Source organism: Periplaneta americana, chromosome 2 (genome assembly GCF_040183065.1).
Source record: "Periplaneta americana isolate PAMFEO1 chromosome 2, P.americana_PAMFEO1_priV1, whole genome shotgun sequence".
NCBI lineage: Eukaryota > Metazoa > Arthropoda > Insecta > Blattodea > Blattidae > Periplaneta > Periplaneta americana.
Window position 1 is genome coordinate 109,947,962 of NC_091118.1, and position 25,086 is coordinate 109,973,047.

Below are 25,086 nucleotides of genomic sequence, written 5' to 3' on the forward strand. Positions count from 1 at the left end.
TTCGAAAATCACACAACCAGAAATTTATTTCAAAATGATACTGCTTTACGAAAGCGGGAGAGATTAAAATGTTGCATTAGAAAGAAAGTTCGTGTGATTTTGTGCAGAAAACCATTGTTCATTTGTTAGATCTGCAATTAAAAAAATGGAGCAATAATGCTACATAAAATGTAAATTTACCATAATGTTCTATTAATGAGATTGAAAGTTTGTATTTGCTGCTCGTTTTATGTAAACAGTATTTTCATGGTTCGCTCCTGCATTAGAACGAGCAACTGTTTTGTACCGGTATGTCTGTACCCGCTTGAGCTGTACTGTGTACTTCTAAACCCCCTCCTCCCCGCTTGAGCTGTACTGTATACTTAAACCACCTCCTCTCCATCCAGCAACGTTGCAAAACGTCTAATATTGTAAACTTTAATAATTAGTTAAATATTACAATTAGAAAAAAATTGTAAGGACATTTTTTCTTCCTTATGGCATGAATAATCACGAATTAAAATAATGGCACTTATACCCCTTACACTTATACCCCTGTATACACTATTTAAGGCGATACCATCTTTTCTTTTTCGGAAATAAATATAAAATTTCGTTTTATAAATTGCAAAGGAATACACTGATTTTATTGAATATAATTTGATTAGGCCTAAGTACAGTATATTTACAATAGTGCTTTTATTATTATATGCAGGCTACGATAAAACCGTGATAACAGGAAAAATATTGAGCTAAAATTCTCGCAATTTGATATTTAGGGAATCTCTCAAAGTTTTATTCATACCTCGATCAGAAGCACGCTCCAGCTAGTGTCCTTGACCAAGATCAGTAAAAAATTGACACCACAGAACAAGGTTACATGCATGTTGTAGCTAGCCAAGTTAAAAGTCTGTTACGGGTGTTGAGAGTCGGGTTATAACGTAATATGAACCTGAACCTCCAACACGGAAAAGCATCCGTTTCTATAACAACTGAGAAGTACTACAGGAAGTCTGTCTTTTGGCGGGAGGGGGTACCTTGAAATATTTTTCAACCGGACACACTATATTTTTCTATTTAAAATAATAACTTTGAAGAGTTTCAATAAATTACAATAGATTTATATTACCCTAACATTGAAAAATAAGAGATAAATCCTTATACAAAGTGGAATGAAAACTAATGAATTTATTACACAATAAATCATATTATGACTGAGACCAAAGTAGCGTAATTAAAACCCTCCTATCTGCTTTCATTTCATGGATGTGAAGTAAAAATAAATTACCGTATTAGCAACAACGTAGAGCAATGACTTGTGATTCACACATGCTAACATGGCTAGCACATCGCAAATATTAGGTTTATATGTATGTAACTAATATACAAGCCTCACTTCAAATTGCTTGTTATCTTGTCATAAAGGTTCTAAATCCATCATTAATAACATTCACAAAACAAGAAGTATTTAACTCCTCTACTACAATTAAAATTAATATGTAACTAGTGAATTTGGTAATTAATTTTTTAGTACGGATAACTACTAAACTGTGTTTGTATTATCTTAAAAAAAAGAGTCCCTTTCGAAAGACTTCGGTTACTTCGTGAGAGCTCAGGTTTAAATGTACTGTAAATGAATTTCTTATGTTAGACTTCGTTAGACTTCGCTCTGTTCTTCCTTTGCTTCATTTGTTCATTGCTTTTTCTGTCTTTTTTTTTAGATAGAGTATTATAAATAATCTATAACAAAGATATATTCAAGGAGTAAATTAGGTGCAAAATAAATATCCATTCCCTAGCCGTGTGAACCAGGGGCTGTCCGAAGGTGGACTTCGATAAATTCACGCTATGGGAGATCGATTTTTTTTATTTTAGGTTGTTTTACGAAGCTTTATCAATATCTTAGGTTATTTAGCGTTTGAATGAGATGGAGGTGACAATGCCGTTGAAATGAGTCCGGGGTCCAGCACCGAAAGTTACCCAGCACGGGAGATCGATAATTTTTTGTCTTAAGAATGTACATCTTGAAGAAAAAATACGTTTGAGGACATTTTATTGGCATCAAAATGCCCCAAAATACCTACAAATTAAATATTAAAAAAATTAGCTTACGAAATATGGAGACCATCAGAGTTTGTTCCTCCGGCCTCCCAACTAACACTCTATATGCATTTCTGGATTCGCCCACGCATAAATAAATAAATAAATAAATAAATAAATAAATAAATAAATAAATATATATATATAATTCATTTCATGAGTAACTGGGCACCATTCAAAATAAAACTGAAGCAAATGTAATTTTATTTAACAGTAGTTATAGTGACACAAATTAAGATATTGAATTTAATTAAAGAAAACGTAAAGTTTTTCGGCTAAAAATATAATACATTCCTATCATATGAATATGACGACAAATCTTTCAGAAGAGGGTCCCTTTCCTTTAAATTGTTTTAAACATTTGTATAATATTACGTAGACTTCTAATTCCGAATAGAAAATATTTTCAGGAGAAAGTCCAGCCCTCAGCCACTACTCTTTACAGTTACAGAGAGGCCAGCAGAAACGGGTGGAAGAAATCGAGATGCGACATAACCACTCGGTCGGACAGTAGGGATCTATTAGTATGTGCCATTAGGTCCACGTGTTGATGAAGATAATTGAGTTCTTTATTTTTATTCTCTATACTCCGTTTTCCCTACTGGGATATAAATCTTTCTTATAATTTTTATATTCCAGATATTAATGGAGTTTCTCATTAGCTCTCGTTAGCACCCTAACCTTTACATTAACACTATATTTAACTCTTGGCTTGATTACAGCTTTGTAGATTTGCATTCTGATCTTACATGATCAGCATTAGGCCTATAGTGTTTGGAAGGCGTAAGTAATAAGTAATAACGATTGCTTGCTATTGAAGGACCTAAGTTATTATCAACTTGAATTTCGTTCTTATCTGTAGAGTCTAAACATTCAAACACTTTAATTATGTCAAATCGTTATTAACTTTATCCTATCTTTGATATCTTGTGTTTGTACTTAATGTTCAATTGATGGCAAGTCTTACATTTTGTGACTCTTCTTTTAGCCTCTATTAGCCTGCTTGTATTTATTTATATTAGGTTATTTTACGACGCTGCATCAACATCTCAGGTTATTTAGCGTCTGAATGAGATGAAGGTGATAATGAGTCCGGGGTCCAGCACCGAAAGTTACCTAGCATTTGCTCGTATTGGGTTGAGGGAAACCCCTGGAAAAAAAAAAACCTCAACCAGGTAACTCCTGCTTGTACTGTGTGCCACTATATCTACTCGTACATTATGTGCATACACCACAACTTGTACAGTAGTGTCCGATTATAGATACTAGATAGTCGTTTTGGATTGTTCTCAACATTTCTGATAACCTTCTCTAGACAAATGTCAAATAACTGGGCATATGTATCATCGAGATGTCTTCCCCGAAATTTAAATTATTTGTGGTTACGAATTAATTCCTAATGTATATTTGCGCCTTGCACAGAAAAGTTAATATTTTGCAGGAAAATAAAGCCCTCCGTTCTTTCCTCTATCTCATTACTTTTAGATGTCATTCAGCCCAAAAAATGTTGTTCAGCAAAACTTTCAATTGGACACATTCGTCGTTGCACCTCCAAAATCCGCTATGTGCATCTGTTTAAATGCACATAGCGCATTTTAGAGGTGTAGCGGCAATATACATTTTTTATAAAAAGATAAAGTCTGTTTTTTTGCTCTATCTCCCTAAGGGTTAGGGGTTAGGGTTAGGATTAGCCTATATTACTTTTATAAAGCAATTTATAATAGATATCTATAAGCTGTATTCTTGTAAAATATTAAATTAGAGAGTAATTTTTTATTTAGTTATTCAACGATGCATTGACGTGGTATAAAACTGTCCAATATGCTTTTGAGAAGATTAACTCCATATTATGTAGATGAAATTATTATGGATCTTCAGTGAGGTTTTAGGCGTAATAGATCGACTATTGATAAGATTTTTGTATTCGACAGATATTGGAGAAAAAATGGGAATATAAGGGTACAGTAGACTACATCAGTTATTCATAGATTTCAAAAAGGCATATGATTCGGTTAAGAGAGAAGTTTTAATGAATTTAAATACTATTATAGTTACAATCATGCCATGGTATGAAAGAAAAATTTCACAACCTCGAGCGGGATTCGAACACATATGTCACATCAACGGACGTTTATACGTCACCAACATCGTAAGATGAAGATTACATTTGAGAAGTTTTATATAATATTCTTATTGAATTTGGTATCCCCAAAGAAGTAGTTCGATTAATAATTAAAATGTGTCTGAGTGAAACGCAGCGAAGTCCGTATAGGACAGTTTCTGTCAAATGCTTTTCCAATTCACTGAGGGCTAAAGCGAGGAGATGCACTATCACCTTTACTTTTTAACTTCGCTCTAAAGCATGTCATTAGGAAAGTCCAGGATAACAGAGAGGGTTTGGAATTGAACGGGTTACATCAGCTCCTTGTTTATACAGATGACGTGACTATGTTAGGAGAAAATCCGCAAACGATTAGGGAAAACACGGGAGTTTTACTTGAAGCAAGTAAAGAGATAGGTTTGAAAGCAAATCCCGAAAAGACAAAGTATATGATTATGTCTCGTGACCAGAATATTGTACGAAATGGAAATATAAAAATTGGAAATTCATCCTTTGAAGAGGTGGAAAAATTCAAATATCTTGGAGCAATTGTAACAAAAATATAATACTCGGGGGAAATTAAACGCAGAATAAGTACGGGAAATGCCTGTTATTATTCTGTTGAGAAGCTTTTATCATCCAATCTGCTTTCAAAAAAGCTGAAAGTTAGAATTTATAAAACAGTTATATTACCGGTTGTTCTGTATGGTTGTGAAACTTGGACTCTCACTTCGAGAGAGGAACAGAGGTTAAGGATGTTTGAGAATAAGGTGCTTAGGAATATATTTGGGGCTAAGAGGGATGAAGTTACAGGAGAATGGACCGCATAACGCAGAACTGCATGCATTTTATTCTTCATCTGACATAATTAAGAACATTAAATCCAGATGTTTGAAATGGGCAGGGCATGTAGCACGTATGGGCGAATTCAAAAATGGATATAGAGTGTTAGTTGGGAGGCCGGAGAGAATAAGGCCTTTGGAGATACCAAGACGTAGATGGGAGGAAATTAAAATGGATTTGAGGAAGGTGGGATATGATGGTGGAGACTGGATTAATCTTGCTCAGGATAGGGACCGATGGCGGGCTTATGTGGGGGGTGGCAATGAATCTCCAGATGCCTTAAAAGGCATAAGCAAGTAATGTACGCATCAACCACTTGGTTATTTAGCGTCGATAGGATGTGATAGCGAGATGGTATTTGGCGAGATGAGGCCGAGGATTCGCCATAGATTACGTGATATTCGCCTTACGGTTGCGAAAAACCTCGGGAAAAACCCAACCAGGTGATCAGCTCAAGCGGGAATCGGATCCGCGCCCGAGCACAACTCTGGATGGGCAGACAAGCGGCTTAGCCGACTGGGCTACGCCGGTGGCTACAACAAGTAATTAATTTATCTGAAACTGGGAGAAGGGAGTAGCTCAATTCGTACTGCAACTGACTGCGGACTGGAAAGTTCTGGGTCCATTCTCTGATAGTGACTTAATTTTCTCGTTGCCAAAACATCCAGAACGGGCCTGAGGTTCACTTAGTCTCTAATCAAATTGAATACCTGGCCTTTGACGGGGCAGTCGGAGCATGGTGCTGACTGCACCACCTCATTCTAGTGTCATGGTCAAGAAAGCACAGCTATGCCTTTCCAAGAGCCTTCATATGGCGCATATAAGGCCTTTATCTTTGAAGCATAGGGATGTGAAGACATGCTGCCAACATCATTCTATTTACAACTTTTTATTTGGTAAGAAGGGAAAACAATTTAGAGTCGATTTAGAGCAGATCGCCAGTTTTTCTTTTTGTTTATTTTTTCAAGTAAAGGCCTGTTAATTTTTAGTAAATAACTACATGTCACGTACATATTTTCTGATGAATTGACTAGTAGGTACTGAATATTAACAAAATCCGTTCAATAATTTAGGAGAAATCGCTATATAGGTCGACAGACAGACAGACAGACAGATGGGATATCGAAGACAATTCTGAGAAGCTGAAAACTTTTTTTCATGAATGTAGCCTATTACAGAATCACAATCCTTTCTCTTATTATTCGTATGCCGAGAAATAAAAAAAAGCTGTTGGTATAACATCAATCACAGACCTTTAGACCACATTGTGGTTAAATTTAGTGGTTTTAAAATTCAGTAATGAGACCTTGGTTGGAAGTGCGAATTCATTCGATTAAATATGCAAATCTCTGTCAATCTGTAATTCTGAAACTCTCTGTTACATACCGGTAGTAGTTTCCAATGCTGTTATTATAGATTCATTACATTAATGGAGACAAATTCATGACGTAGGTTGAAAGTCTGATACTGTATGTTCCACGAAATTAGATAAAAGGGGCCACTTTCTTCAAAACATCATTAAGGTTACGGTATCTTAGTATTTTGTAGCCTGCAGACATCTGACTTTAATGTGGAAATATATTGCCTCAGTAGCACTAATTTGTTTGCTTTAGGTTTAGAGCTTTCAAATTCTATTTTAGAATTATCACAACATTTGGTTCGTTAAAAAATCGCACTGAGTGATAATATTTTAATTAATTTAAACTATGAATTTGACTATATACTGTAGGCCTACATAAATACATACACATATTAAGAAAAAGAAACAAAATACAGACAACAGAAATACTTTTCTTACGAAATGTTAAGGACTGTCCAAATATTGAAAGAAAAAGACACTGTGGAAGAAGAAACAAAAGAGACAGGAGAGAAATTGAAGATCTGCCCGGAATAAGAATGTAACCAACAAAAATATAATTCGTGTTTCGTGTTACCTGCGGAGCTGCACTATCACTATCATCTTTACTTTTTAACTTCGCTCTAGAATATGCCAGTAGGAAAGTTCAGGTTAACAGAGAGGGTTAGGAATTGAACGGGTTACATCAGCTTCTTGTCTATGCGGATGATGTGAATATGTTAGGAGAAAATCCACGAACGATTGGGGAAAACACGGGAATTTTACTTGAAGCAAGTAAAGAGATAGGTTTGAAAGTAAACCCCGAAAAGACGAAGTATATGATTATGTCTCGTGACCAGAATATTGTACGAAATAGAAATATAAAAATTGGAGATTTATCCTTCGAAGAGGTGGAAAAATTCAAATATCTTGGATCAACTGTAACAAATATAAATGACACTCGGAAGGAAATTAAACGACGAATAAATATGGGAAATGCGTGTTATTATTCGATTCAGAAGCTTTAGTCATCTCGTCTGCTGTCAAAAAATCAGGAAGTTAGAATTTATAAAACAATTTTATTACCGGTTGTTCTGTATGGTTGTGAAACTTGGACTCTCACTTTGAGAGAGGAACAGAGGTTAAGGGCGTTTGAGAATAAGGTTATTAGGAAAATATTTGGCGCTAAAAGGGATAAAATTACAGGAGAATGGAGAAAGTTATACTATGCAGAACTGCACGCATTGTATTATTCACCTGACATAATTAGGAACATTAAATCCAGACGTTTCAGATGGGCAGGGCATGTAGCACGTATGGGCGAATCCAGAAATGCATATAGCCTAGAGTGTTAGTTGGGAGGCCGGAGGGAAAAAGACGTTTGGGGATGCAGAGACGTAGATGGGAGGATAATATTAAAATAGATTTGAGGGAGGTGAGAAATGATGATACAGGATTAATCTTGCACAGAATAGGGACCGATGGCGGGCTTATGTGATGCCGGCAATGAACCTTCGGGTTCCTTAAAAGGCATTTGTAAGCAAATAAGTAAGTAAGTTTAAGGAAAAACGAAAATAATTTTAGGGGCATATTTCATTAGACCTATATTTACTAGCAAAACCATTTGACTCATCAAGGATACAAGTTTATTCTGCTATTAAATAATTTATTGTTATAAATGAATGCTTCAAAGTTACTTTTTTCACCTGAGTTACACATTTCAATAATTTGATGTTACATCCCTTCTCCGGGGAGGTCTTCAATTATACAGAGTATTTTTTACGCGTGGATGAAGAAAGAGTACCAAAACAGCATTTACCGCAATTACGACTAAGAAAAGAGACGAGATTTGGGACGGCAGTCGGCACCCTAAATCTTGGACTCCAAAACCGATTCCTCCGGAAATAATTTAATTGCCTACCCGGTGTGATTGATGATAATAATGATGATATTACTTATATTCTATTATTTTTAAGTCATATAGTTGGTTTGGCTTTAAACTGTAATATTCACGCTTTCAAACTTCTATATAGACAAGATGATAAAATTAATGATAGACCTACACCTTCCTGAATATGAGGCAAAATAAGGCATCCAAAATAGTAGACAATGAAGACAGAAATGAAGGCGAAGAAGGAGGAAATGGAGAAAATTTGTGACTTAAGAAAGAAGATGTAAAGTAAAGTTATCCTATTACAAGCCATGATGGCAGGAGGTTAAGGTTCCGACCTTCACAGACAATCGGCATAAGTTGCAGTAAAGATGTTAGTCCTACGTTCTTGCCACATTTACCCCCAAGGAAATCCCCTTAGAGGTTGAATGTATCCCAGAGTTACAGTGGCCAGAAGGATTTGAACAATGGAAAAAATCCATTGCCTCTTCAGGAATCGAACCCGCAAGCTATCAGCTTGCAGTGTTGCAGTGCAGCACCTTTAAAGCGACGCTACCGCGCGTCCCAAGAAGACGTACGCTATCCAAATAAATATTTATATTGTAAATAATTGATTAAATGGCGATCTTACTCGTGTTAATTGTGTAAGCATGTGCGGCTTACAGCTGTTTCAACATTGATTTATATTGTCTCTGGAAGAAAAGTATCGGAAGGTACGTAATATATAGTCTTCAGTTGGTAGTCTCAGAACTGGTATTTTTCGTGTTTAAGGTTCAAATATTCCGATATATAAAACAATGCTGAACAGATGTAGCCGATTTTAACTATCCTAGCCACAACGCTGAGAGTTTCCCTTTGCGATAGTAGAAATCGGAAGTGTGTAGCCTATAATAATATTCGATTATATATTTAGATATTAGATACTTTTCACCTAGGCATCTAGACCAACCCTGTCCAAATGGTGCCCATCGAAGACGAGCACTCAGCTGAAGGAGGAGAGCCGAAGAAATAACTCGCGAGTGAAGAGTAGGGGTGGTATCGTTGCAGTGGAGGAGAAGGAGTTGGTTGCTTTAGTTAACTGTTCAGAATTCTTCAATATTCTCTTGTCTCTTGAGTTGTAATTACCTGTCATGCATAATGGACGTAGGGAAACGAAAGAAACGTGATCACCAACCATGTTCTTTTCATATGTTATGGGAAAGCTGCTATTCTTTGATCAGCTGGAGAACATTTTCACTACCTTTATGTCAGAAAATTATAAAAGAAAGACGAAAACATAATATAATGCGCCACTACGACACCATACATGAAGTTGTGTATGATGATTTTGTTGGCGAAAATCGCAAGAGAAAAGTTGACGAGTTAAAACTATCTTTACACCCTGAGTTGCTATTTAGTCAACTGTCCGAAGACAGGTCTGGACCTCACAAGTTATACCAAGAAGGCACCAGCCTACGGTATATATTTCAGTTTTATTTATAAAATGTTACAAAATTAAAAGTACATAATTCATTTCATTTAGTAATTCTATATTACAATTTTAAAATATTGTAATATTTATTAATTTCTGTGCAATATGTTTCTACAATTCATAAAAGTTAATTTAAATCAGAAATTCAATAGTTAGAAGCAGGCACCACCACCACCACCACCACCACCACCACCACCGATGATGATGATGATGATGATGATGGTGGTGGTGATGATGATGATGGTGATGAAACAGGATCGTAGTATTAAACGTAAAATACATTGAAAAAAATATTTTTCCATCTGGAGTGACAATAAAGTAAATGAACTTAAATTCAAAATTGCATAGATAGAAAACTTTATTTATTTTTATTTCTTTCAATAACTAGGACTCTGATCAATATACTCTCAAAATAAATACGAAGAAAATCAATTAATCGTAACTGCATATGAAAAAGCTCTTTCTTCTTTGTTTGTGTATACCTAATCTAACTTAGCCTACTTCATATCACACTGCTTGTTCACAGTTGGTGTCATGAATCTCTGGTACGTGGTTATCACAGCTGTGTCCTTGAATCTTGGCATGGCTGATGAGTTGGACAGAGATGCCCGATGGCTATTGAGAATGAGTGCAACCACTAAAGTTGTAGTTGAACAGCGAATAATAACTGAAACCAAGCCGTCTTCCTGTGTGGTTGTGGCCTCTTCCTTGCCTCCATGCCGTCAACTTGACATAATGCCCACGAAGCCAACACAGTGAGTGAAAATAGTATATAATAATATTGATCATATGGACATCACTGATTTCAAAGTTATGAACACCATCACTGTAAGAACTGCTGCCACCGCCAGCATCAATATCACTACCACTACCACCATCACCACTGCTCTTCTCGTTACCATTCCCATTTACATAATCACTGCTATCATGGATTAGACTAAAATGATCTGTTACATTTCCTGCCAGAATTGTCCTAGGATGCACTACTCTTCTTTGCTTCTTTGTAGTTTGGTCAATATTTTAGAATTATTTTTGTACTTTGGAGTTTTGCATTGGTAAGAAGTAATTTTTCTCATTTTGTTTTTATTTATTTATTTTATAGTGTTAATATGTGAAGGAATGAGAATGATATAGTTCTAAGCCACACACAAAATTTTACAGGAGAGCATGTTAAGGTTTAGAGTGCAGTGCTATTATGTGCGTTATCATAAATTCTTCCGCGCAATACTTGCATCATTTGTTGAGTAATTTTTATAATATTTTAATAGTAGCTTTTCCGTATGTGTAATAAATCAATTCGCATAAAAAACATTTTTATTAAAAGTATCTCATTCTCACCCCTTCATTTACATAAGGTATTTCCTTACTTATAACTTAACTTTAGTTCTTGTCTCAAAGTTCATGTGGGCAGGATGTTGAACGCAGAGTACTGAAAAAATGTGTATGTTATATTGTGACAAAGAATTATAACATTGTTGTAAGAATAAAATTTAATATTCATTCCTCTTTAAGAAATCTCACACATATTTACTCATAGATAGATAGGTAGGTAGGTAGGTAGGTAGGTAGGTAGGTAGGTAGGTAGGTAGGTAGATAGATAGATAGATAGATAGATAGATAGATAGATAGATAGATAGATAGATAGATAGATAGATAGATAGATAGATAGATAGATAGATAGATAGATAGATAGATAGATATTTATTAGCCTTAGGAAATACAATGATTTCATGGCATCGTCAGAGTGAATACATAATAAATATGCGGTTACATACATGTTATTCCGACATACAAGATGTCTACAATAATATACAATCAACACATTCTGTAATGAAGTCAATTCTCCACAGTTTTCTTCAGACCATTATTTGTACAAAGTTCTTGGTTTCCTTATCTTCTTGAGCAGTCTCACCCCAACATGAAGCAAACAGAAAAGAAGAGCAGTAAACACAAAAGGAGATACTAACTACTGTAAGCTAAATTTGGAGTGCTAAACTAAGATACTCATTGACAGTAAAAGGCATGTGGGAAAGTAAAATATGTTTCATTGACTTTTTGAATCTAGCATAGTTAAGGGCTTAGTTTCAACAGGGAGTTTGTTGTAAAGTCTTATCCCTGTATGTGATAAGCTATTGAGACTTTTGGATAACCTATGATGATTAAAATTTAAATTATTGCATGTTCTTGTGCTGTAGGTGTAATAATCAGAGTTTATTTTAAAACTATCATAATTTTGGTGGATGAAACAGACTGTTTCAAGAATGTAAATACAAGGTAGGGGCAAAATATCAAACTCTTTGAATATTTTTTTACTATCAGAGCGAATAGGTACCTTCTTTATAATTTTCAATATTCTCTTTTGCAGTCTAAACACTTGTGCAAGTTTTGATGACGACCCCCAGATAATTATCCCATATGATAATACAGAGTGAACATAGCCAAAGTAAACCGATCTAAGTAGTTCCTTGGGAGTTATATTGGTTAGGACACGGAAAGCATAACACAAACGACTTAGTTTATCAGTTAAGAATTGAATATGACTTTCCCACGTGAGGTTGGAATCAATCCATATCCCTAAAAATTTTGTACAATTGACGTCCTTTATTTCAGTATTATTAAGTAGTATTTCAATGGAGTCATGTAGTTGTTTGTGACTGAAATACATTTAAACGGTTTTACTGACATTCAGTTTTAGTCTATTGCTAGCTAACCACTGTTCTAGTTGTCTTGAGGTTTCATTTATTTTCTCCTGTAAATTATTTTTATCAAGAGCGTATATACACATAACTTACTATTTTTTTTATTTCAGAAGAATGAAATAAACATGGTTTATTCTTGAGGTTTCAGACACATACTTTTAAACCATTTATTACTAAAATTGAGTGGTAGGCCTACTAATATGGCCAGAAAGAAAGGTTAATAAAGTTAACAGTACTACAAGTATTACAACTGTAGCAGCAGCAGCAGCAGCAACAGTAGTAGTAGTAGTAGTAGTAGTAGTAGTAGTAGTAGTAGTAGTAGTAGTAGTAGTGAACATTTTAAAAAAATGTATAGAATGCTGTACTGTATTTAAATAATCTATTGAAGTAGATAACTCAAAACCGGAAAAAATCAAGTTACTTATAGTAGATACTGGATTCGTGATATGTAAAACAAACAATATATTCTAATGGGGAAAGACGAAAGACTCATAGATTTTTGCTGCTTCAACAAATATAGAAATATGAATGAAGTTTGGAACATAAAGGAATAGGCCTACACAAATTAACTTGGCATGCACGAGATTCAAAATTCATAATAATAATAATAATAATAATAATAATAATAATAATAATAATAATAATAATAATAATAATAATAATAATAATAATAATAATCCGTGATGCTACACCCTGTGAAGGGCCCAGACTGACCAACCAGCTGCTGGCCTCATGCCCACATGCCGAAGCAGAAGTGGATGATCATCCAACCAGAATGGAGGTATCATGCGGTTAGCACGATGATCCCCCCAGCTGTTATAGCTGGCTTTTGCAACCGGATTTCGCTACCTATCATAGCTCCCCAAGTGCATCACGATGCCAAAATTTCATGAGAAAATTTCTTCCTCCATGAGGACTCGAACCAGCGCACATTCTGTAACGTGAGTCCTAGGCAGGATGCCTTAGACCACGACGCCACGGATTGGGACTCAAGATTCATAATAGGATTCATTCATCCATTTAGTGTTCTGCCCAAGGGCAGGTCTTTCACTGCAAACCCAGCTTTCTCCAATCTTTCCTATTTTCTGCCTTCTCTTTGTTTCCTCATACTTACTTACAAATGGCTTTTAAGGAACCTGAAGGTTCATTGCCGCCCTCACATAAGCCCGCCATCGGTCCCTATCCTGTGCAAGATTAATCCAGTCTCTATCACCATATCCCACCTCCCTCAAATCCATTTTAATATTATCCTCCCATCTACGTCTCGGCCTCCCTAAAGGTCTTTTTCCCTCCGGTCTCCCAACTAACACTATCTTTGTTTCCTCATATGATCCATATATCTTAATGTTGTCTATCATCTGTTATCTTCTTCTACCCGAACTCTTCTCCCATTCACCATTCTTTCCAGTGCATCCTTCAATAGGCAGTTTCTTCTCAGCCAGTGACCCAACCAATTCCTTTTCCTCTTCCTGATCTGTTTCAGCATCATTCTTTCTTCACCAACTTTTTGAAACATAGCTTCATTTCTTATTCTGTCTGTCCACTATACACATTCCATTCTTCTCCATATCCACATTTCAAATGCTTCTATTCGCTTCTCTTCACTTCGTCGTAATGTCCATGTTTCTGCCCCATACAATACCACACTCCATACAAAGCACTTCACTAATCTCTTCCTTAGTTCTTTTTCCAGAGGTCCGCAGAAGATGCTCCTTTTTCTATTAAAAACTTCCTTGGCCATTGCTATCCTTCTTTTTACTTCCTGGCAGCAGCTCATGTTACTTCTCATAGTACACCCCAAGTATTTGAAACTGTCCACTTACTCTACCGTTTCATTTTGAATTCGTAAGTTTATCTTCTGTATTTTTCTTCCTATGATCATGGTCTTTGTCTTATTTGCATTTATCGTCATTCCATGCTGCTCACAACAGGTCATTTAGCTCCAGTAGCATATCCTTTAGTATCATCTCCTCTTCTGCTAACAACGCCATATCATCAGCAAATCATAAGCACATTTTTCTTCTTCCTCCTACTATCACTCCTTTCATGTTCTGAAAACAGTTCTTTACTAAATCCTCCAAGTAGATGTTAAACAGGGTAGGTGATTAAGGACGTTCTTGACGTACTCCTCTCCAAATTTCACTTCCTTCTGACATTTCTTCTCCTCTTCTCACTTTGACTTGTTGTTTCATATAAAGATTACTGAACAGTCTTTTCTCTTTCCGATCCACACCAATTGGAAAGAGAGAAGACTGTTCAGTAATCTTTATAAGAAACAACGAGTCAATATACAAATTGATAATGAGAAAATGACAAAAATAATTATCAGTAAAGATGTAAGTTTCTATAGAGGCGCCACATTAGACACAGACCACTAGACTTCATTTTCATAACGATGGGAAAATAATAGAAAATGATATGGTAACAGGAAGGTTCCAGACCAAAATTATTCAAGGTTCATCTGTTTAATGATGACGGCATAAAATGGCTACTATATATAAGAAAAGGGAGGATGAGCACTTATAATATACTGAAGAAAGCCAAGAAATCGAACATGAGTGACAAAATTAAAAAAAAAAATAAATAAATAATAATAATAAAGAAAACTGCAGAAAAGAGTCTAGGCATGATAAAAGTTTCACGTAAAAATTATTTTAAAATATGTGATGAAGAGTGGAAAATACATTAAAGAAGACGATAAAAAACAAAATAAATCATTATAGATTGTCTGCACTTCATTACAAAAGACAAACCAGGAAAAGTAAGAGACTGTCTCGTGAAAAATTTGTTTCACGGAAGGAACATGATTTATACAGACTAAGACCAAACACTTACAAAATTCTTAAACACTTAACAACAAGACACCCGAGAATCTGTTAAACATTTTATAGACCTCCCCAGAATAAGGATGTAACCAACAAAACTATAATTCGTGTTCAGGAGAAAGGAAAGTAATTTCAGAGGCATATTTCATTAGATCTACTGCATATTTACTAGCAGAACGATTTGAATAATCAAGGATACAAGTTTATTCTGCTATTGAATGCATTAATAAAATTTATTATTCTAAATGAATGCTACATAATTACTTTTTCCACCTAAGTTAAACATTTCAATAATTTGATTTTTTTTTTGGCGGGAAGTCTTCAATTTCTAATTACTATGATAATCTTTGTAAGGATGCTAATTTCGGAAAATTAGATTGTAATTCTGAATATATGAAAATTATTAAATCAACTTGAAGTGGCTTTGAACACATTAAAGAATGAAAAATCCCCTTCTAGGAAGCTATAAAGTAGAAGTATTCGTTAAAAAAATTAAAATTGTTTAATGAAATTTATATCTCAGGAGAAACTTCACAAGAAAGGAAAGACGTCATTATTATCCTAATATTAAAAAGAGGTGATTGAAAGATCCTAGTATTTATAGAGGAATAGGACTTATGAACCCTTCTTATAAGATTTATGAAAAATATTAATACAGTAATAAATTAAAAATGTATTTTGTAACAAATTTAGATGAAGCTCAATGCGGATTTCGTAAGGGACGATCTTAAATCTTGTACTGATGCATCCTTTACTCTTAAATTATTATTATTAGAAAATAGAAATGAATTTAATCTATAAGTCCATTTTTTGGTGAAGTAAGGAGACGACCCTTGTTTCATACCGGTATTCTAGAAGAAAGAAATATATTTAATCTATTATTTACAGCAATATGTCTAATTAAAATAAAACATAAAATAGTTTCTAAATTTATCAATCTTATAACCACAGCCCTGCAGTATATATTGAAAACATATTTTACTTTTCCACATGCCTTTTACTGTCAATGAGTATCTTAGTTTAGCACTCCAAATTTAGCTTACAGTAGTTAGTATCTCCTTTTGTGTTTACTGCTCTTCTTTTCTATCTGATTCATGTCTGGGGTGAGACTGCCCAAGAAGATAAGGAAACCAAGAACCTTGTACAAGTAATGGTCTGAAGAAAACTGTGGAGAATTGACTTCATTACTGAATGTGTTGATTGTATATTATTTGTATATTATTGTAGACATCTTGTATGTCGGAATAACATGTATGTAACCGCATATTTATTATGTATTCACTCTGACGATGCCATGAAATCATTGTATTTCCTAAGGCTAATAAATATCTATCTATCTATCTATCTATCTATCTATCTATCTATCTATCTATCTATCTATCTATCTATCTATCTATCTATCTATCTATCTATCTATCTATCTATCTATCTATCTATCTATCTATCTATCTATCTATCTATCTATCTATCTATCTATCTATCTATCTATCTATCTATCTATCTATCTATCTATCTATCTATCTATCTATCTATCTATCTATCTATCTATCTATCTATCTATCTATCTATCTATCTATCTATCTATCTATCTATCTATCTATCTATCTATCTATCTATCTATCTATCTATCTATCTATCTATCTATCTATCTATCTATCTATCTATCTATCTATCTATCTATCTATCTATCTATCTATCTATCTATCTATCTATCTATCTATCTATCTATCTATCTATCTATCTATCTATCTATCTATCTATCTATCTATCTATCTATCTATCTATCTATCTATCTATCTATCTATCTATCTATCTATCTATCTATCTATCTATCTATCTATCTATCTATCTATCTATCTATCTATCTATCTATCTATCTATCTATCTATCTATCTATCTATCTATCTATCTATCTATCTATCTATCTATCTATCTATCTATCTATCTATCTATCTATCTATCTATCTATCTATCTATCTATCTATCTATCTATCTATCTATCTATCTATCTATCTATCTATCTATCTATCTATCTATCTATCTATCTATCTATCTATCTATCTATCTATCTATCTATCTATCTATCTATCTATCTATCTATCTATCTATCTATCTATCTATCTATCTATCTATCTATCTATCTATCTATCTATCTATCTATCTATCTATCTATCTATCTATCTATCTATCTATCTATCTATCTATCTATCTATCTATCTATCTATCTATCTATCTATCTATCTATCTATCTATCTATCTATCTATCTATCTATCTATCTATCTATCTATCTATCTATCTATCTATCTATCTATCTATCTATCTATCTATCTATCTATCTATCTATCTATCTATCTATCTATCTATCTATCTATCTATCTATCTATCTATCTATCTATCTATCTATCTATCTATCTATCTATCTATCTATCTATCTATCTATCTATCTATCTATCTATCTATCTATCTATCTATCTATCTATCTATCTATCTATCTATCTATCTATCTATCTATCTATCTATCTATCTATCTATCTATCTATCTATCTATCTATCTATCTATCTATCTATCTATCTATCTATCTATCTATCTATCTATCTATCTATCTATCTATCTATCTATCTATCTATCTATCTATCTATCTATCTATCTATCTATCTATCTATCTATCTATCTATCTATCTATCTATCTATCTATCTATCTATCTATCTATCTATCTATCTATCTATCTATCTATCTATCTATCTATCTATCTATCTATCTATCTATCTATCTATCTATCTATCTATCTATCTATCTATCTATCTATCTATCTATCTATCTATCTATCTATCTATCTATCTATCTATCTATCTATCTATCTATCTATCTATCTATCTATCTATCTATCTATCTATCTATCTATCTATCTATCTATCTATCTATCTATCTATCTATCTATCTATCTATCTATCTATCTATCTATCTATCTATCTATCTATCTATCTATCTATCTATCTATCTATCTATCTATCTATCTATCTATCTATCTATCTATCTATCTATCTATCTATCTATCTATCTATCTATCTATCTATCTATCTATCTATCTATCTATCTATCTATCTATCTATCTATCTATCTATCTATAACTACATCCAACCTCTGGCTACTAGCAACAGGCATCTATAATGAACACTGATCAAAATACCCCTCATTTCTCGTGAAAAACAACAACTGAATAGACTACAGTGGACTATAGTGGACTTTATGTTGTCAGCAAACAGCTGGATACATTAAGAAGATTGATTGATCAATTTTATAATAATTATTAATAAAAGTGTGCAACAACGACACCCTCTTTCTCATACTTCATTTAACTTATATAAACAACATTATATTGAAATGGAAAGAAAGCAACATAAAAGGTATAAATATTTCAAGAAAAAGAAATTAAGACTAGTCTATTTCGTTTACAGATAATCAGATCATAGGATAGTTATGATACACTGCAAAGATCAATACTTACACCAATCAGAAACATTAACATCTTGCTATGGTTTAATAATAATTTCTACTTCAATAGCTTTCAAAGGAAGGGACTCAATTAGAAGTTTTTTTTTTTTTTGTAGGTTCTTTTACGACGCTTTATCAACAGCTTAGGTTATTTAGCGTCTGAATGAGATGAAGGTGATAATGCCAGTGAAATGAGACCGAGGTCCAGCACCAAAAGTTACCCAGTACTGATTAGAAGTAAAATTGTAATAAATAACAAATAATTGAGAAAATAAACACTTTTAAGTAGGCCTACCTATCTTGGACATATAATTTCACACCAAAAGGAAGAAAAGATATAAATAGAAAAATTGCAAAGTTTGTCCAAATAACAAATATCATCAGCTAAATTAAAAAAGAAAAAAAAAAAAAAAAGTCATATTCAGAAACATACCAGATTGAAAATACACCGTACAAAACGTGGCTATACCTACTTTTTTTTATATGGATGTGAGATTTGGGCAATGAGAAAACAAGATGAATTCAGCCAGGGTAATGACAGCAGAAATGAAATTTTTAAGAAAAATTGCAAAATATACATATGAAGATAACAAAACGAATAACAAAATTTTATCAGAAATCAAAGTCAACCCACTTTTGGAGAGAATTCAAAATTACAGTTGTAATATTGGACTGAACACAGAAGCAGATTATTACATTTAATCTTGAAATACGTCGACCTGGTTGGCGAGTTGGTATAGCGCTGGCCTTCTATGCCCAAGGTTGCGGGTTCGATCCCAGGCCAGGTCGATGGCATTTAAGTGTGCTTAAATGCGACAGGCTCATGTCAGTAGACTTACTGGCATGTAAAAGAACTCCTGCGGGACAAAATTCCGGCACATCTGGCGATGCTGATATAACCTCTGCAGTTGCAAGTGTCGTTAAATAAAACATAACATTTTAACATTTTTCTTGAAATACTATTCCCTTGGAAGAAGTCAAGGCTGATCCCTCAAGAAATTTCTGAACTGATGCATAATAGAATCGGAACAGGCATGGGACCTATAACACTGATTATTTTACGACATTGATGAATAGAGTAGAGTAGATCTAGTTTTGTAGTGAGGCAGTATTGACAGTAACTGAACCGGAATATTGAGAAACCCCACATGTGTAGAAAAGTAAACTTTTCAAGAGATACAAAAGACATCTCTGGTCCTAGATTTGTGCTCAATTTTTTTTTCTTAAGAGTTTAGCTAAAATGTATGTTGATGGGAATATGTGGGGCTTCTCTTCATAACATCATGAGTCTCCATGTGTAGAATATGAAATCATATAACTCAATTTCATAAAAAATGGACATATGGGGTTTCTCAATATTATGATTCAATTGTAGTAACAATGGTATTAGTAATGGTAGTAGAAAGGGTAGAGCATTACCAGTTTTGCAATGGTACCGTATTAATAATGGTACTAGAAGGAGCATGAGGCAGTAGTGATAGAGTTACCATCTGTCTGGCAAAAGGAGGACGTCCTCTTTTTTAATCATCTTATCCTGGCCGGCAGGCATTAAAAAAAATTGAAATGTCCGGCATTTCGCATTTCAATTAAAATTAATATGAATATTGAACAATGTGCGATATTATGCATAGAATATCTAAACAAATGGTGAAAACCTATGAAAGATTTTAACTGCTTTCAATGGTTGAAGTTGGAGCACATAAAAAAACATAAAATATGATGACCTATTGATGTGCATTGAATTCTTACACTCTAAAAATGTCAGTATTCATGATTCTAAGCTATTTTACCAATTTTATTCTGCAATGTACAAGGATATGCTAATCAAATTAATTTTGACAAAGATTTAAATTTAGATTAACAATGGTGCAAATTTCTCAATTCCTGTAGTTCTGCGAGCACTGAAACTTTCTCAGAACTCTTAAAAATATGCCAGTTCTATTTATTTATCCCAAGTCAGAGTGGAAGTGTTGAGAGAGTACTTTCCCTAATATCTGCTCAATGGACAAAAGAACGAAATCGAATGCTAGGGAGACAGTCAGAGATATCATCAAGGCGAAATATAATTTCAAGGACATGTCCTGTGAACAGTTCCATAGTTATTTGTTACAAGTTTGTCTGTTCAGGCTCTTGTGCACAAAGTGGGCTCCACCGATAAGTAGGGTACAGATGTACTGGTAATACTGATCCAGCAACTAGTGAGAAAACTAACTAAAGTGTGCCATTGTTTTTATCTTTCATTTTGTTCATACCAATTTTTAAAAAGTCCTCCTTTTTTCAGCAATGTCCTCTTATTTTAGATTCCATGTCCTCCTATAGAATTTCTTCTCATGGTAACCCTAAGTAGTAAGAGTAATTGCAGTAATAATGGTAATAATATTGATAGTGTTAATAGGAGTAGAATAGTAATAGTGGTGGTGGTGTAGTGGTATAGTAGTCGTCGTAGTTGTCAGTAGTAGCAATAATTGCAGCAACATTAGTAATAGAGATAGTAATGCTAGTGGTATAGTAATAGTTGTAAGTGTAAAGTAGCATTAGTACCTAGTAGTTGTAAAGTAGGAGTAGCAGCAGCAATTGCAGTAACAATGATACTAGCGATATTGCAGAATTGTTCAAACGAGAGCAGCCTCTCTGGATGCTGTGACAGAAGACAGTGTATTGAGCCCATCAGTAGAAGAGAGAGCAGCAACAACAGAGACCCAGGATTGGGGCGAGTACTTTGGATTGAGGCGCCCCACTGTCACAGACACCGTGTTACGCAACAAGACATCAGTTTACCTGGACCCAAGCATCGTGGTCACTTTTTCCATTGTGGGCTGCCAACCTTCACAGTTACCTTTTGAGTTGGAGCAATGCAAAGCAGAACCTTGAATATGTAGGAAAATAAAGTTTAGTGAAAAGAGTATGAGTCAAAGTGGAAATTGTTGGTCTTTGAAGGAAAGCATGCAATAAATTTTGTGTCCCCCCCCCCTCACAAGAATTTTGTTATCTGTGTTATGATCACATGTGCTATAGGAATTTTGTAACAGTGTCAAAAGAGAATTCCTGGCTTTGGGAGGAACTAAATTTCAAGGTACCAGTATTTGTCAACTTGTCAGCGCTTGCTTCATCTTTACTACTCAGTAGGATGATGGGCAGTGAAGGAAGTGGGAAAAAACCAGAGGCGGTATGCTACCCCAACATTTTCCCCTGGCATACATCGATTTAGAAAGGCGTAGGCCTACCTCTCCGCTTTACAACATACATATACATGATATTATTACACAATAAATTGCTTCATTTAGTCAGAAACACGAGTCTTTGAAGCTTACACAACATATTAAATTTGTTAATAAAATAATTTCAATTTAGTTCAGTTATTTACTACATTATTTTGCAATGTCCACTGAGATTTATCATTTAAAATAATGTTAAAGCTTCAAAGTCCGAATACTTAAAATAGTACTTATGTAACCCTATTTAAATAATAGATAAGTAACGATATTTGTCACCGACAAATATTTTAAACAAATAAGATCTGACGACATAGCCACTAAATTGGCAACAATGGCCACCACAAGGTACAGATCACAGCCTTCTATACTTGAAATGCTATAGTTAAGCATTCCAGGGGTTGACTTATCAAATAAATGTGTCTAAATACGCGTTGAATACAGTTCCAGAAGGCTATGGTATAGATCTCAGAAGCAAACAGATAGCACTCTTTGCTGTGAAAGAAAGTATAAACAATTTTTTACGGATCACATTTTTTCAGTGACGGTATGTCATTTTTCACTAACGGTATGTTTTCTGACCATAGAAACCAGTGGCGGTATTCCATACCATCGCATACCGTCTCACTTCCCTCACTGGTGATGGGACAAAACTATGACCACATAAGCCTGACACATAGGACAATAGTTACTCACATCTCTAATTCTAAAAAAAATTGATTTTTAGAAAATTGCCAGTTACAATACTGCAACAGTATTAAATTTTAGGAAGACTACATATTGGTAATGCTATACAATTAATCTAACAATGGGCTTTCAGGAAAAAACTACATATTGAAGCCAAACTGTGTAGGTGTAACAATATTCTAGTACTGGTACTAAAGTCCCTTAATGACATAGATATTATTTGTTTCACTAAATACTTATTTCGTACCTTAAATTTTAACTTAAATCCGTGGTGTGACAGCTTATGAAAGACCGAGGCTGTCCAGCTAACTGCTGGGGATGTCTACAATGCCTCTGCAGAGATGAGCGATCATTCAATCAGTATGGGAGCAATGTGTGGTCAGCCAGCCAAAGCCATTATAGCCAACATATGAAACTGGATCTGCATTTCTTTACTCATTGTAGCTCCCCAAATTCCTAAAAATTCTGAGAGGACACCATCCCATACACTGGCCAATGAGAAAATTTCTTTTTCTTATGACTCGAACTAGCACTCATTTCATATTGCTAATTCAAGGCATGATACGACGTAGGACCATTTCATACCTCATTTAATAAAGAATTTAAACTACGAAATACATGTCAGTTGCTGGAATCTTTACATTCTACCCTATCTTTTAACCTTCGTGATATTATCACGGATTTCTTTTGCTTATCAGCTTATAAATAAGTGCTTGCTTTGGAATACCATTCTTCAATACCAGTACCAGTACTTCACAGTTTTAAATCTCTGCTGTATCTAAATACGAAAGATAAATATATCACACTAGTTCTGATAATGGCTGGCACAAAGCTGAAACTAGTCAACTAAGTAATTAGTTAATATTTTAACATATGAAAGTGATTATTATAACTGAATCAGGGATTGCAGAAACAACACATGTCACTGTTTGTGACGAAATGAGTTTATTCGAGTTTCATGGACTGTTGATATAGGGCTAATCACACACTAATACCACATATGTCAGTATAGCTGTCTCACATTTGGAGACCTGTGAAATCCTGGAAGCATGCAAAAACAACTCATGTCAAAGACATGTGCCGACACATTGGTTCTGATTCCAGATGGCAGACATCTAAGACACAAGGATACAAAAATTGATCCCACTGAATGACAAATGTCTCAATCCTGGTGGTGAATACGTTGAAAAGTAATTCAACAATTGCTATATCTGTTCCAATAAAACTTTCCATGAAATTTTGTTCTCTTTCTGTAAATGGCCCCAGGTAAACTTATTTTTTTCCGGCCTTTGTAATTGCGCTCGAGTGGCCAAAATTTGTGAAAGTACTTCTTTTGACATTACTAAAATGATGGAAGAAGAAAGATTAATTTTTTTATCTGCCCCGATGAGAATGTGTACTTGTAAGTAGGAAGGGAATACCATATTTACCTTCTTCATTGGAATTCCACACAAAATTGTGCCAATTCAGAGAGAGAAGCTCGGTGATATACGCGAACTAATGCGTTACACACCACATGAATTTCAAGAATTTTACAATAATATTATTCAGTGGCCTATTGTGGAAAAATAAGTTCATTTATATGTTGAACTTACGTATTAAGTACACAGTAGGCCTATGCATATATTATATCTCTAATTTGACAAATAAACTTCAGTTGAACTGAAATTATTGTACAGTACTACAATTTTGATTCCTTGCAGAAACAGCACATGTCAAGCTAATGTATATTGATTTATTTCATTAACAGTTCATTAGATTCCAATAAATTTGGCATAAAACGACACATCTATTAGGCTTCTGTCTGAAGAAGCCAGTACTATAACCAATGATGTGGTCTAACACCAGTAATACCGTTTTTTGTGTCTACCGAAAAATTTAGTTTTCTTGACATGTGCTGTTTCTGCAATCCCCGATTCAACTATATTCCTAAGGAAATATACAATATGTACTTTCTTTGGCACTGTAGTGTATTTAATTTGGTATACAACTCCATGATTATTGCGAGGAAAACCTAGAGGCATATTTAATAGAGAAAGAAGAGGGATGGACCAAGTAAAATACTACTTACACTTCTGTTTCAATAGTACCATGAGTAACATCAGAGTAAACTTTTCATGTCAAAACGTTATAATTTCTCTCTTCTACACCTTGAACATAGACGTTTCACTTAAAAAAAAATAGATGTTGAGGAGATGAATAAGCTACTACAATACTGACTCTTTTCAATTTCTTTAAAAGTGAATCAATTCTTGTACACTGTCACTATTTGTTAATATATTGTTTAGTGCGTAAGGTGTATACTACCCTAGAACATTAATGATAAATTTTAATTGGCAAGTAGTCTTAGTTATGAAATATATATAAAAATTGTATTATACGGAATTAAAATTTATTAAAACAACTAATTTCAAATTTTCAGCTCCTTGTACCTAACCCTCCAAAGC

General features: G+C 34.1%; 1 protein-coding gene across 1 annotated transcript in view; it reads left to right on the top strand.

Annotated features, from left to right (window-relative positions):
* Window positions 1–25,040, top strand: part of LOC138694500 (uncharacterized) — a 39,374-nt gene extending 14,334 nt beyond the window's left edge. Inside the window, exons 2-3 of the mRNA XM_069818275.1 lie at window positions 10,248–10,476; window positions 21,347–25,040. Coding sequence (XP_069674376.1) covers window positions 10,256–10,476; window positions 21,347–21,611 — 486 coding nt within the window. The 5' untranslated portion in view covers window positions 10,248–10,255 and the 3' untranslated portion in view covers window positions 21,612–25,040. The remainder of the gene's footprint in view (window positions 1–10,247; window positions 10,477–21,346) is intronic.
* The last annotated feature ends 46 nt before the right edge of the window (window positions 25,041–25,086 follow it).